This window comes from Sinohyriopsis cumingii, chromosome 6 (genome assembly GCF_028554795.1).
Source record: "Sinohyriopsis cumingii isolate HCF-2022 chromosome 6, ASM2855479v2, whole genome shotgun sequence".
NCBI classification, from domain to species: Eukaryota; Metazoa; Mollusca; class Bivalvia; order Unionida; family Unionidae; genus Sinohyriopsis; species Sinohyriopsis cumingii.
Window position 1 is genome coordinate 140,739,719 of NC_142966.1, and position 15,927 is coordinate 140,755,645.

At 36.6% G+C, this 15,927-nt stretch overlaps 1 protein-coding gene across 1 annotated transcript; it reads right to left on the bottom strand.

The window, feature by feature from the left end:
- Positions 1-231: 231 nt before the first annotated feature.
- LOC149798129 (protein lethal(2)essential for life-like) lies at positions 232-3,984 on the bottom strand. The gene is made up of 3 exons (XM_089963219.1): positions 3,459-3,984; positions 2,195-2,374; positions 232-509 (listed from the first exon to the last, which is right to left on the bottom strand). Exons 1-3 carry the CDS (start codon positions 3,747-3,749, stop codon positions 381-383), a joined length of 600 nt encoding a protein of 199 aa, XP_089819345.1. The 5' UTR covers positions 3,750-3,984; the 3' UTR covers positions 232-380.
- Between the last annotated feature and the right edge of the window lie 11,943 nt (positions 3,985-15,927).

Genomic DNA, 15,927 nt, shown 5'->3' on the forward strand with positions numbered 1-15,927 from the left:
TTTAAAACATGTTTTGGCCTACATCCGTAAAACTTAGTAGCTGACATGTTTGCCCCATGCCTCCAAGAAAAAATAATTTTGCGAGCGCCCCTGCTACGGCCTGCAATGTAAGGTACAACACAATTCAACAACATATAAGCAAAGGCCTATGGCCTGCAATAAAGGCACGGCTTGAAGTATAAACCTTTCTCCTAATATATATTCACGCTTTTATGTAAAAATAAAGAGCAATGAAAGCTAATGATTTTATTTTATGAAATTACTACCCGCCCCCATTCATCTCCAAAAAAACATGATTACCACAGAAAACAAGAAAATATACAAACGCCCGAACATTTGCAGTAGTAACTCAAGTCTGAATTTTATGTTAAGTCTTTTCATTATTCTTTCTTTGAAGATGCCTTTTCAATTTTTATAGTCTTTTCACTCTGTGCAGCATTGACCTTTGCCCTTATCACGAGAACGCCCTCCTCTGTGATAAATGACGTTATACTCTCTTGGTCGATGTTCTGGAAAGAAGAATAACAGCGAGAGAAATAAAGACTGTTAGCCTACATGAACACATGGATGTAAACGCTCTGAAGGACAGTAATTGCACGTTTTTACCAAGCATTGTAAGAAACGTTTAGATTGGTTTAAATTACATTACGTGACGCACAAAAAATACACCAATCGTTATAGGTCTACCCATTTCTTATACTAGAGCAACGGATTTCAAACACTGTACGGCACACTTCCTGCTTTTTTATGTATCACTTCCAGAAGGCCGCCGGTACACACGTGTGCCGCGAAGCAAAGTTTGAGAATGTATGGTCTAGAAAATCTCTCTATGCGTTAACTGTTTTGGAAACTCTTTAGCACAACGAAGAAAAATGAAGAGATTTGTATAATGTATTTGATTATGAATAACCAAGTACTTAACTATTTGAGCGACCTTCTTCCACAAATTAAATATTTTCCCGATGTACTTTAATATTTGCTAAGATGAATGTCATCTCTGATTAAAAAAATTTTGGGAAAGGACCTGAATGAGTTAGACAACTTGTCCAATCTCATATTTTGTAACAAAACGACAATGAAATATTTATAACAAAAGATGAAGGGAACTAGATGTTATTAGTTCATTACACAGGAAAGGAATGCATTTGTAAGCAACGTTTGAAACGTTATTTATTTCTTGAAATTCTTTTTTACTTTTATAACTGTTTGTAATTAAAATCATAAAACTTCATATTTTACAGTTTGCATTGTGTCATGAAACTTGAAAATCGATCACATATGTGAATTAACAACCATCACGTCGCTACAACCATTCAAGCAGTGTAAAATTGGTTTCAAGTTGTATGACTTCATAAATTTTGTAACTTACGAACGTCACTTCTTAATTATTGGTAACTACTAAGCTTTGTGGTTTCCAGATATTCTTTTTGGGCGCGTAAAGTAAAAGTTTACTGATCGTTAAACCTCGTATTGTTTATAATTTATAGAACAAAACGTTGGCGGCTACTGTAATTTACTGACAGCTCCCACTTCCCCCGTGAATTCCGAGAAATAAGAAAAAGCTACCACGCGAATAAAAGCAATTGTAGGTTATCAGAGTTGGTTCTAACTTTAGAAAAAAAAGAAATGAGCAAGAAAATAGTTAAGAAACTGAAGAAAAGTGTCACAACTTCAACAGGGGTGCACTGTCATTAAGAACAATACTAAAGTATGTACCTCTACTGTTGTACCTGTCTGATAAAATATTAATACATGAAATATCAATACTGTGAAACGTCTGACCACGATTGCAAGAGTGAGCGACGTAGTACATGATTGTTACGTATTTCCTAGATGTCCATAAATTGGGCCTCTCGAATTTTTAATCTTGAAAGATATCAAAGGCAAAATTTAAATCTCAGCAATTAGCATTGAAAGTCACAGACAGAAAGTACATTTTTTACTTTTTCTTTCCGTGTAACAAGTTTCGTTATTGAACTCGAGTTCTCGCACCCTTGTGCAACGGAATGCGAAGAAAAGAAGCGATTCTAAAACTTTTACTACTACCCAAAAATATTCAACAAAACAACGAGTTGAACCCGACAGAAACATGAATATTCAATTTCTTGTGCCTCAAGACCAAAGTCAACTGCTAAAGAAAAGTCATGTAATTCAAAAGATGAATAAGATCACTTAAAGGAAAACATGGACATACCTCCGGTAAATCCATTTCTCGCTGGAATTCTCGCGCCACGTATCCATGATCGTCTGCTTTCTGCTCGTGTTTCCCGCGTATGACCAGCCGGTTTTCGTTTAAAAGCTTTACCTCCAGTTCTTCCGGTGAAAACTGTTGAGCATCCAGCTTCAACTCGAAATCCTTGCCGTCAAATTTTACCTAAAAAGAAAATATGAATAAATTACTGACATATTCGCGAACAGAGATAACTGAACTAAGGTGTGTTCCAACATGCAACTTAAACGTAAAGGGTGGACATGCATAAAAGTGGAAATTTGTACAACTTCAACAGCAATATGATGTCAATATTCTTACGACATTTCGTCAAAATATTTGGAAATTACAACATTCTAAAAAGTAATATATACATTTTTTAAAATTATTAATCTTACGTAGACCATGGAGATTGAAGACTTGTCAGGGGCGTTACAAGAAATTATGCGGCTCAGTGCAACTATAACAAAATCATGCAGGCTACACGCCGCGGATGAATACAATTTTGGCTTGAGCGTGCATGTCCCAATTCCAAAATTTGGATGCAAGGTTGACATTAGTCGACAACAACAAAAGAATAATAACAACAACAACAAAAAACAGACCGCCTAATAATTTTGCTGATACTTTTGGATGATTTGTTCGTCTGACCTAAAATTTTCATTAAAATGTGCAATTCTGCTGTATGCAAATCTTCCCGAAACACTCCCGCGTTTAGTTTAGACACTTACCACTATTTGGTAACGAATGAAATTTTAAAAGTCCACTGGACATAGGGTTGTGTTGTTTCACGTGAATTTACAAGTCACCAAACATAAGATTCGATCAGGAAATATTCAGTACATATCGCCAAAAGGACCCTTAAACCAAAAATAGCTCAAGAAACGCGAGAAATATCTAAAATGTACACCGATATGTTGCAGACAGGCTTGTCTGCAAGGTTTCGTCTATTTTATTAATAGGTGCTATCAGGCCCACGGTATCAACAACAGGTTGGGGTTAGGGGCCGATTTATTGGACTAGGGTGATATAAATGTACGGATTTCCCTGCTATGCATAACACATGAAAACCTTAATATAACTACCGACCCTGCAAACATGTCTTTCTTACAAAGTACATCTATCAAACACTAAGTATTGCATCACCGAGACTTAAACACCAACCCCCAAATAATACTATTAGCAAACAACAGTGGCATATTGTGGCAGTTTTCTTTAAATAAACAAAAACAGTAAATCAAACCAGTACCTCAGCCACCTCTGACTTGGACGCCACCTCCGCCGCAGACCTTGGCCTTACATAATGAGTCTCCCATATCCTGGGGAACATTCTGTCCATTCTGCGCATCATGTCCGAAAAATAGATATCCATATCACGGAAGGTCCGGCTGAAAGGAGTTGGGAAATCATGGAAAAAATCATCCCACAGTGACTGGTTTGTTCTCCACGGACGGACAATGGGGACATTTCGACGAGTGCATACTGCCCTGAGGGGCCCGTGTCTCGACACAAATGGTAAAATAGCTCTCCTCCAAGCCATAATGGTAAGCCGGTATATGTGTTTCTTTCGGGATGGTTACTTTGGTCAAGCCGTTCGAAGTGTCTTCTAGTCCGTGTAAAATTAGAGATAGTCTCTGCCAAATACTCTAAATTGCCGGTCCTGGAAATATCTACAAAGTTAAAAAAATTCTGATGCAAGCCTTTATATATACTGACGGTCGGCTTAGGTATGACGCAAAAACGTTGTTTACATTCATCAGCTATTCTGGAATATTCGCGTAATGTTCTAGATTCTTGATAGTTCACTTTACCACTTTATCTTACAAAAATTGTGATGTTTTGAGGTTTACTGAATACATTTAGATTTATTCAATATGGTTTTCGCTCACAAAGTATTTTAAATTTGTTATGTAAACAAGAACAAAAATATATTTTAAAATATTGATCATAGGGTCAGGGTCATTTCGGTAAGAAATGGAAGTAAATCTATCCGAATTTTTAAATAATTACGATGGAGTTACCTCCCATATTACATTTCGAAACTGCGCCAAACTGTTCCTCCAAATTCGTACTCTTTCAGAATATATTGCTGCCTTAAGGCTGTCGTTTAAACTTTAGCACATCATCTATCTGTATCAGTAGACAAACGCGCCAACTGAATTCTATATTTTATCTTTAACTTGAACAGTATTTATTCCAGAGTACTTATTCATGTATGATTTATAGCAATACATGTGGATTCATTATACGTTTGAATTGAAAGCTTGTTGAAAATTGACTCCACTGTTACAGAGAAATTTTGCCAATCAGTAATTGTCCAGTGATTTATAGTAGATAGGTTATGTACCACTATAAATCTATACATGTTCAGTTCCAGTAAATATAATTCTATCAGTGATCATATAATGCTAAGAAAAGATGAGTGCACATGCTCGGTTATGTCTTGTGCATTAATTTGAAAAACGTTTTGGTAACTTATTGAAGATTTGCTTTAAATCTAATCTAAAGTGAAGCATGCGACTTGTTTAAGTTTCTTGCCCAAACGCCAACAACACATTCTCGGATATCCCCAAATATGCACTCTCAGATGACGATTCACAAGAACGTTGTACTCAGATCAAGAGCCTCGTTCTCGTGTCTCGGCCCAGGACGTCCTGTTTGACAGCTCAGATGCGCTTGATTGTGACTTCCATGAAGACTGTATGGTGTCACGTCTGTCACATAATACCTTCCAACGTCCTCAGCTCTGTGCATCACTGCAAGTTAATAATTACTGACATTTTCTACATATTACATATTTTCTACTTATAATACAAACCTTGACATCCGAATGGATTGTAAACTGAGTGGGATGCAGCCATCAAACCATGAGGTTTTCTCTTGGTGCCATTTTACTACCGAAATTACCACATTGTGGTAGTAGTAGTATCCTTCCAAGGGAAGATAACCATCACTGAGGAGTATGAATCAAAGCGGACAACATATGACACGGTACGGTGACAGTCTACAGTTTCGTATTTTTCATAGAGTTAAATATTTAAAGAAAACGAACTTCACAGGGTTTCCTCGCTTGTTATACTGGCTATCTAAAACGACTTTGTATATATTAGGTATTGTCAAAAGAACTTTTTGTTCCCTTTAGTTTGGTGTATGATTGATGGATGTATTATTGGTTATGGATTACACAGCTTGACCTTACTTCAGATGTGCACTTATTTAAAAAAGCTGTTTGTTCCACTTGGTAAATTTCATTTCCTGGACTTCCGAGGTAACTGGTAAAAAAAGAGCCAATAATTTTCTTTTTCATATATATATATATATATATATATATATATATATATATATATATATATATATATATATATATATATGGTAATTTATAATTTGCATTTTGAGCAGCCTGTTCTGCCTGGCAGGCCCGGCCCTAGGGCAAGATAAACGAGGCAACCGCCTTGGGCCCCACGCTTTCAGGAAATCAACTCCGCAATGCGATTTTTTTTTGGGCGTGGGGGCCCCGCTCATCGCTTGCTGGCTTGGGCCCCGCACATCCTAGGGCCAGGCTTGCAGCCTAGTCTAGCAAAATTCATTTTCCTTATTTTAATAACTGCTGAAGTGTATTTCAAATTAATTCAGGGTAATTTTTTTAGCACACGGGAGCAGTCATTTTGCAAATGCAGACCACTTCAACATACACCTGTCACTATCGAAAGTTCGTAATATCTGTAGAGCGCTCCTTCAGCAACGACTCGGCTATGAGGGGAGGTAACCCTTTGTGAAACGTTCACATAGGTATGTAGCAGATAGCTGCCAAACTCAATACATGGTTCCGATTCCTGGTTGGAAAGAATGACAGTTCTCTAACCTGATCTGTTATATCGGTATAAACAGTAGCCTTAAGTTTTCCTCTTTTATAGTTTTGTTTCCAATACCCTACTTTGAACTTGTATATAAGTATATGTTATTTATGCAATATGGATGCCAAATGGTGCAAAGCCATTTTAATAGGAAATAATAACAATAATGGATTTGTGTTTAAATATACCTGTATTTTATGAAATTGTGTTTGCATTTTTCTATATTTGTCCCAGACTTGCAGTATGCAGGGATTTATTATGTATGTAAATATTTGTCCGTCTTGCAGTATATATCAAAATAGTCCTCTGAGAGAGGTTTTTCACCTTTTATCAATACAGATGCATGCATTCATGCACACATATACACGCACACGCGCGCACGCACGCACACACACACACATACATACATACATACATACATACATGCATACATATGCAACCCGGCTGAGTCACACCAAAGACTTATAACAATGGTATTAACAGCTGCCTCGCTAGGCGCTCAGCATTAAGAGGTTAGTGTTTAGGACTGGTCTGTCTGGTGTCATGATAATGTGACTGGGTGGGACGTCATGCTACATGTATGTGGCATGATGTCCCAGTGCTAGACATCACTATATGCTTTCCCACTGCAGATATCGAAGCAATATGACTGAATTTTTTTTAAAGCTAGGTTAAAAATTCAAATCGCACACACACACGCATGCAAACATATGCATACACAAATGTATACAAACCTACATGGCTAGTTGTTTCATAAATATTTGCAAATTCAATGCGAATATTCATAAAGATATTAGTAGTATTAGTGCATGCTTGCACAAAAGTGTTGCGAATATTTTCTACTTAATGATTCAGCTAGATACAAACGGGCTTCTGTAACATCGTCAGAAAAACTTGACACAAATGGGCTTCTGTAACATCGTCAGAAAAACTTGACACAAGTGGGCTTCTGTAATATCGTCAGAAAAACTTGACACAAATGGGCTTCTGTAATATCGTTAGAAAAACTTAATACAAAGTGGGTTTTGTAACAGTCGGTAGAGTTTTTTCTTGCACCTAAAAGTAATGTACTTCTAACTTTCAAAATAAAATAATTTTCTGTCCCTGACTTTTTACTTCGACTTTAATGACATTATGTGTATTGTATCCTTATAGCATAGTTGGATCTAAGGAGAAGCACCTCCCTGACTGTTTGGTGTACCTGCACCATTTCAGCATTATAATCTGCGTAAAGATAACCCATCTGAGTAGAAATTTAATTGCTTGTGCATGTATTGATTGCTTTGGTCGATACTCCCATTTAAAAATATAAACACACATACAGACAGCTACTCTTTGCGTCAGACAGCCCGTCTATTTATTAAGATTTAAAGTTTTGGATAAAATATGAGAAGAAGGCGTTTAATGTGCATTCGCCATCAAAGTGGTCGATTGTTTAACCCAAAACAAGGACAAATTATTTATGCAGTTTGCATCATTTCTCCCTGACTACAAACAAGATATACAAAAGCTAGCCTACAGTTTTGATTTTAATTTAACTGAGGTATTATAAAGTCACCGGGATGGATGCAGGGGTGGGGGTGGGGGATTCTGGACTTTAAAGCGTGATTTGCACTTAAGCTCAAGGGATAAACTGATAACTGTATCTGCAAAAGTATCAGTTATATTCAATATGTTAAAAATATAAATTACGAAGGTACAGTGAGGTACTCTACACGAGAAAGTTATTTCTTAACTTGAATAAAGAAAAAGGTTTATACATTACAAAGCTGGTGTAGACATTTTCTATATTCCGCCCATCGCTTGTCGTGGTATGAGTGGGGTAGGAGGCTACCGTGGAGTCAAATGGGCCAGTAAAGAGTCAATGTGAATTTAATATTAGGTCACCATTTTTACCCCCCCCCCCCCATAAACCCATCTGTCAAATAGTCCGTTGTCGGGTCTATGAGAATTCAACATAAGCCCATATAATTAACGTGATGGACAGTTATGGGGTGAATGGGAAAAGTAATGTTAGAAATGTTTACAACTAGAGCCAAAGCTGAGAAATCTAAAACGAACAAACCAAAATTCATAATAGAGACTAAATGGAAGAGAGTGGCAGTGAGTTCACACTCCAATTCAATCTTTCCCAAGAAAAAACGAAACCAAAACTGGACCCACCATGAAAGAGAGGTACTGTGACTGGACCGCGGAAGTACTTACGAAAACATTAATATACATCCTTCTTTCATTCTTCTCCTCCTCATATCCCTTACTCCGCTATTGATGATGTCAGTGAAACATGATTTAAGACATGCGTTCTCCCATCAGATGAAAAAATGGAAACCCATCTCCAAATCGACTTCTACGTCTGCTTCTCTTACTCTAGCTCCTGAAATAAAAACGTCAGCATCCCCTAAGAAAAAAGTGCAAGACAGATAAGAAATCTTTAAAAGTTCACAGGATTTGTCCAAACAAGTACTGGTACGATTTAGTCCGTTGACAACACGTCATCTTGTTGGGGTCAGTGTCAAGTGGGCACGAAGTCCTGATAATCATTGGATACGACTTCCAGAATAAAAAAAGTGTTGGACAAGACTCGCTTAAGTTCCTCTGAATTAAATGTTTTCTTTCACACGGCATCTCACACAGCATCGTCCATGTCCAAAGATGTCTTCGTATTTAGCTAAAGATATAAATGAGATTTTAAACATGTAATTAAAATCAAAGAAAGAAAAAAAGCAACAGCAGCTCTAAAGACGACAGACACTGCCAAGGGGATAGAAAGAAAACAAAAAGAATTAGATATGTTTCAAACCTCTTCTGTTTGAACACGCCAACCCTCCCGATTTAGGTGACCCTGTTGACAAGGTCGTCTACTCCACTGCGAGAAGAAATGGAAGACTTGATGAAAATAGTTATGTCGACACCCTCTTCAGCAGAGATAAAAAGGAGGAGGACGGAGGTAAAAAAAAGGCAAGACAAATGCTTACAAGGACAGATAACGTCTGTGGAAACTGAAACTTTCCTTTCTATTATTATACCAAAATACCATACGAACAGAAGAGTCCATATCACTGGATGAGTAACTAAGCAGCAACAATATGGACGCACGTTTGACCAGGAGTTACTACAATCCTGCAAATGCGGCTGGCTACAAAGAAATTCACAAATTGTATCGAACTCAAAATAAACTCAAAAGTCTCCGTCTGCAATGTGTAAGACAATGGTTACATGATTAAATGACGGACACAATACAAATCCATTTGACAAAACTTTCAAGAAGTCAAATCAATGTGGCAGAAATCAATCATTAAAGGCTCTTTACAGAAATAGACGACATAATTACTTCGAGTCCCCGGAAAAATACGTGGATTGACCCTCCTGTCGATGATTTGGAAGAAATGAACTGAAATTTGTTAAAATGATTTTGTTACTTGCCAGAGTTGCACAGAGCAACCAAGATGAAAACGTGCTCGATACTGAAAACATTCTCGATCATATTAAGAGGGACAACAACGTATCCAAGAAGTCCAATTTCGTTGGATAGGATATCCGTCCCTCCCACCGACAGTTTCTATTCTTGGACTGCTGCGTCATATTCCAGTGACAATAGAAGGAAACAGCAGTCATCAACATGGCGTTAAACACAGTTCTTCTCCGAGATCATCATCCAATACTCCTTGAATAAAAACAACAAGAGCAAGAGTGATGTGGTGTGGAGAACGCGTTCCTAAAATTAAAATCGTCCTTTTCTGTCAGATTTTTGTTGTGTATTGCTCCATTTAGGCAGCGATTGGAACCTTGAATTTGCAATGAAGACATAAACAACTGTGCACTCTTTTGCTTAGCAGTTGCAATAGCACACTTCCTCCCTTTCCCTTGTTGTCTTATACTGACAATAACAACGGCAACAACGCCAACGCCAGTCACAACTCTTCCAGTCACAGCAGCCCATTGAATAATTTGGAATATTGTCGTTTGGCTTCAAACGACTCATCGGAGACAACAGCCACGAAACTATGAACAATCAATATCTTTTAACATTATCTAGGGACAGTGCTTTGGATGTGTTTCCCAACTGCATATTATGTTGCTTCACAGAAAACTTACGAAAAGGTCTATAAGCACTTGGACAAAAATGATCCTGGTTTTTGAGAAACTAAAACAAACCGTGAGAGCCAATCTGCAATTCATCCCCAATTTATTAATTTAATGCTAGACACCACAAGTGATCTTATTTAAACTCAATGCAGCGATCAGTTGGCTTAGCACTGGACAAAACTCACCGATCTACTACCATCCACCTTCTCACAGTCTCGAGCTGTATTTTACTAACGGCGAAACACTCTTTGTCCCCTTTTCCCCAGATACGTTTGCTAGTATGTATGGAAACACGACCCTCCTTCCATCCAAATACACCACCAACAATGATCCATTCTAAAAATATTTTCGATACCCAATCAGAATCGGTTTGATTTTTATGTACTCCGATGTCGTCGAGTACAACGTGTGGGAAACAGTCGATGAGAGCCATTTCTTTCAAAGCCGATTCAATATAGCGTTTCCAAACGTACTCACTGACCTGCAGAGTTCCAAATAAACTATATCGAAGGCAGTAAAATTGTGCTATTCCAGACAGGATATGAACTTGACCGCCGGAACATCACAAAATATTTACAACTCACTCCTGTCGACACCAATGATTCATCCTACAAGCCACTGCAAAGATCAAAGAAATTCAGACATCAAAGACAGCAAATTAAAATAACACAAGAAGAACGGTCAGAGATTTGGACGTTATTGGTTTAAGAAAAGGACGAACCGTGATCCTTGAGAATGTTCCTAGATAGATCTGTATACTTGAGATCTTACTTAAATATATTTGAAACCACCCGAAAAGTAGGAAGCATCCGTAACCAAAGCATTTCTTACGACGATGGATGATGTTTGTGGGATTGGATTTCATTCCAGATGATGGCCGTTACGAAGGACATTTCTGATCTATAAAATCAGATCAGCTCTGTGAGACTCAGGTGTATACAGTTGCCCTCGTGAATGTGATCTTATTGTACTTGATCTTGTATGCAGACTTTTTAAAAAAATCTTTTTAAAGTTGGTTTAGAAACAATGGTGCTGATTGTTCTCCTTTCTTATAAAACATTGTTTCGACATAATCTTTTCGATCTCCCTCCCTGTCGACCTTTTTCTTTCACACTTTGCGGGCGTGTGTGCGTCAACATTCCCTCCCTTTATAGGCTCATAATATGTCTGTGTATGTATAAGTACTCCTACCCCTTTTCTCTCCTTCCACTCCATGTATCATAGTATATTAGTATGTTTAAGTATATAGTGTATGAATATTCCTACTCTCTTCATCTATATATTTCACTTGCGGGTTATAGGGATGCTAGAGGTGGTAGTTCTGATTATGAGGTGATGAGAGGTAAGTTATAGTGGGGGTGGTGAAGTACGTGGATATTAGCGATTTTCTTATAAAAAGTTTAACTTCTATTTCATCCCTCTTCTTGTACACCCCACCTGTGTTGGTTAGTACTTTGCTTTAAGAAAACGGGCTCATCAGTCGTATTAGAAATGAAAGACAGCTGATATTTTAAATGTGTTGTATGCTTTTATTTGTATAATAACGCTTTTATGCAAAATAGTTACCTGTCGAAACAATCAAATTAAGAAAGAACATTAAAATGCTACTCTGAGACCCACAAAAGTCATTAAGTGGCCCGCTGAAACCCAAAGCACCGTTCATGTTCAAGTGGTCTCCACAAAAAAAAAAAGTTTGACAACCACTGCTATAGACTAATGTTACATTCCCCATGACCTAGTAACGGCCGATTTGACCTCTGAGTTTATAGGGTCCAAATAGTGGCCTTTTGTTAAATTCACATTGACCCCATGCCGACCCATTTGTACCCAAAATTAGACCCCTCGGCTACTGATAGGGCTGGCACGGTGGCAAGAGTGAATGGGCAGTGTAACAGAGCTCTCGAGATCAAATATTACGGAAACTGTTCCACTGTTCCACTTACTCCATACTTTTTTTTAAAACCTCCTACAATCACGTTTATTAGTTTAGCGCGCGTATGTGTACGCATGCTTTTTTATACATATAATTCGCTGTTTATCATTTTCTTGCATTCGATATCTAAACAAAACACATGCATACAAGATTGCAATACAGTAGTATATTTTCCGGTAATTCAATATGTGTAAACTTATTACACATTGATAGTTGATTTCCAGCTCCAGTAAAACAGCTATAAATCACATGTGGCAAACTCAATACGCGAGATTTGCTCGACTCATATTTAAAACAGTTTTCTTTGGTTATTATCGAAGATAGATTTGTGTTAGGCATCCTGATTTTTGTGTGAAAGAACATCTTATCTGCATTTCTGACAGGAAAATGTGATAGAAAACCTCTTTTTGTGTCAAAGAAGAAGCAGAGAATATCAGAAAATGTATGACTCATTTAAGCTGAATATAAATATCACCTTGTTCGGCTTTGTTACCTGAAGACATTTGTAATAGAAATTCACCGGTTTAAGTTTATTCAGAAACATTTATCAAAGAAAAATATATAGAACACTTTTTTGTATCTTTTCTGTTTTACACTCAAATAAAATTTGAAAAAGATAAAGAAGACTTATTTTGCATCATTGCTGTGTTTGACACTACTATAAGTATAATTGTTGAGAAATTGAACATCTTTGCATAGTGCAGTTCTACAGTTTACTGCGTTTCGAGAAAAGGTTTACTACGGTTTACGATAAGGTTTACTGCGGTTTACGATAAGGTTTACTACGGTTTACGATAAGGTTTACTGCGGTTTACGATAAGGTTTACTACTGTTTACGATAAGGTTTACTGCGGTTTAGAATACCATATTCTTTGCTCAATGATTCATATTTTAGGGAAATAAATGTTCTGGAAAATTGTAAATTATACCACTCACTCGTACAGAGCCATGCAGCACACGAGCATATAAATAAACAAGTAATAACAAAAAAGACACTAAACAAAATAAGTCTTTGGTACTGGAATATAAAAGATCTATGAACGTGTAAATTATAACGGTTACTGCATTTGTAACTCATCCATCTTCTTAATGCGTTATGATTGCATACTTGTTTCATGAAATCACCACAAATCAACCTGCAGATGATTTGACTTTCGCATAACTTCAAACTTCAGATTTGTTACAATGTTGTTTTGTGTCAACTAAAGTAAATGCACACTAATGTCATTTTATTTTTATTTTTCTCCGAATTAGTTGCGGGAAGCATGCGCGAAAAGTTACATCAAAACATCCATGCCAATACCTCTTTTTTCAAAATTATTTTGGAAGTCATAAAAACCTGATAATGTTGTGGTAAGGTCTTTTCAATACTTGAATATTACAATTGTTGTGGACCTCATAACCACACATGACTGGGCAAAGCGCTACAATAATATCACGTGGAGGCTGGAACTCTTGTAAATGGCACCACTGCGTTGACCATAATAGTATACAATATAGTCTCTCTCTCTCTCTCTCTCTCTCTCTCTCTCTCTCTCTCTATATATATATATATATATATATATATATATATATATATATATATATATATATATATATTCACATTCAGTTCTGACATAAAAACTGATGGGCATCAAGGAAGGCGTATAGTCACTCCTAAACACGAAAGGCATATACTCCAACAATATGTACAAACATGAGGAAAGCATAAACCCTTGCGAGATGAAATGGTGACCGTCTCCGCGTCTCCCCTCCGCCACAATCTGCTCTAAGTTATCTCTGAGTAGCGCAATTGCGAGCCGATGCCATACCCATACCTCCACCTCGTACCCCACAACAGCCATATTTCAAAGAAAATGTTAAATTATATTTCAAATATTTAAAAATAAAATATAATCTTTTAAAGAAAAAAAATAAGAAAATTTTTTTTTATTATAATTTATTTTGTTTTCTTTCTCTCTCTAAAGAAAATTCTAAAGACATATATAGTAAGGGATACAGGGAAAATATATGGGGGAAGTAAAAGACGATGACATCATGGGGCTAAGTCACATGGCGCTACGCGAAGTGGACAGGCCCATGAAAGAGTCTTTGAAAACACCCCATGTAGAACATAAACAGACAAAACAGAGACACAAATACATACTGTATAACACTTAGTTTAAAACCCTACTAAGTTCTTCTGTATCTTAAAAACCATACAGCTCCCGCACTGTATGGTTGACCACTACACAATAATGTGGTCTCATAAACAATTTTGGATCTTTCAATAAAGAATAATCAGATAAACTAAATAAAGGAGGCCTAACTCGACCCAGGAGAAACACATAGAGAATAAAGAAGCGTGGACCTTGGATCGAGCGTAACCTACCTATCAACATCTTTAAAAACTATTACGAGGAACGACACATATTATCACTCGAATAATACAATAGGAATTTTTTTTAAACAAAATCTAAATAGTACAATGTTCCATCGTCAGAATTCGAAAACCATAAAACAAATTAAAAGATAAAATATAACATATCATAACGGATCTTAAATCCAAATTAGGAAGAAATACAACTGAGAAAGATATTTGATCTATACTTGCTGTCTCAAACATACAGAAAATATAGCATACACACAATATAGCACCACTACATATAGCAAACACTGAGACCTAGGCGACCTCTAGCAAAGGTCACAAAAATTTCAAGGGAAGGAACTTCGAGCAAGGTGAGGGAAACCAGGCTCGGACGAACAACCCTTTAGATAACACTAAGGAAACATAAATACCCCATCAAAAATTCTAAAAACTAAATTTTTTATATAAAATTTTGTTTTAAATAAAACATACAACACATCTGAGGGGGAAACACACAAACATAAAATACTTTATATTTTTTGGAAATGGGGGCCATCTGTCTGGTGCCCCCCCCCCCCCCAAAAAAAAAAAAATAAGTTACCTCTCACAGCCTTTTACCTGCAGGCTTGGCACCAAGGAGTTTTAAGCGTGACTGATTGTCTAATTAGTACTGAATAGTACATTGGCTATTGATATAATATTTAGTGTTAATGCAGTGGGAATAAAGTGTCTTTCTCAGAGGAATACTACAGCAATCGATCTGGTCTGGTCTTAGCAGGATTCTATCCTGCAACCCACTAATTGTATAATTACACTAACCACTTAGCCATCGTGGCGCCGTAAATAAATAGAAGCAAGCATTATTCAGAAATGTAATTTATCACCTCATCGAGATGTTACACAAGTCAAAAGCTAAATTGTTATCGTGTCAGACTGGAAGACATAAATCAAAGAGCTTTTTGCCAAAAATTCTTTTTCAGGAGACAATGACGCATGTTATGTTACGAGTTGCGTAATATAAAATGAAAGAATTATTTGATAACTTTTCCAGACTTTGGCACGGGTCATGTCATCCACCCAAGTTTAAAGTCTGACTATACAGCGGGTTTCATGATGAGAATATAAACGTTGTGAGAAAAAAGACCTACCATGCAAGCCGTTTGACCAAACAGATGATATCCTGACATAATGTCTTGTCTTCTGGAACAGAACCCAACTCTCCCACATAAACTTATCATGGGTGTGTGGAGTATTCAGAATGTTTAGAAGCCAAAACAATGTTTAATAGTTATATTTTGTGACAGTAACGATGTTTAATTCATTTTCTAATATATATATATATATATATATATATATATATATATATATATATATATATATATATATATATATATATATACACGCGATTTATATTACCTGTTAATATACCTATAAAAATAGACATACGCGTACTCTCTCTCTCTCTCTCTCGATATATATATATATATATATATATATA

What these genes read in the sequence shown, in the direction of transcription:
- LOC149798129 (XM_089963219.1), bottom strand. Translation starts at nt 3,749, where the DNA reads ATGGCTTGGAGGAGAGCTATTTTACCATTTGTGTCGAGACACGGGCCC. An exon ending in CCAAGTCAGAGGTGGCTGAG is followed by an intron (nt 2,375 to 3,458) that starts GTACTGGTTTGA and finishes TTTTCTTTTTAG; the next exon opens with GTAAAATTTGACGGCAAGGA. An exon ending in GAGAAATGGATTTACCGGAG is followed by an intron (nt 510 to 2,194) that starts GTATGTCCATGT and finishes TCTTCTTTCCAG; the next exon opens with AACATCGACCAAGAGAGTAT.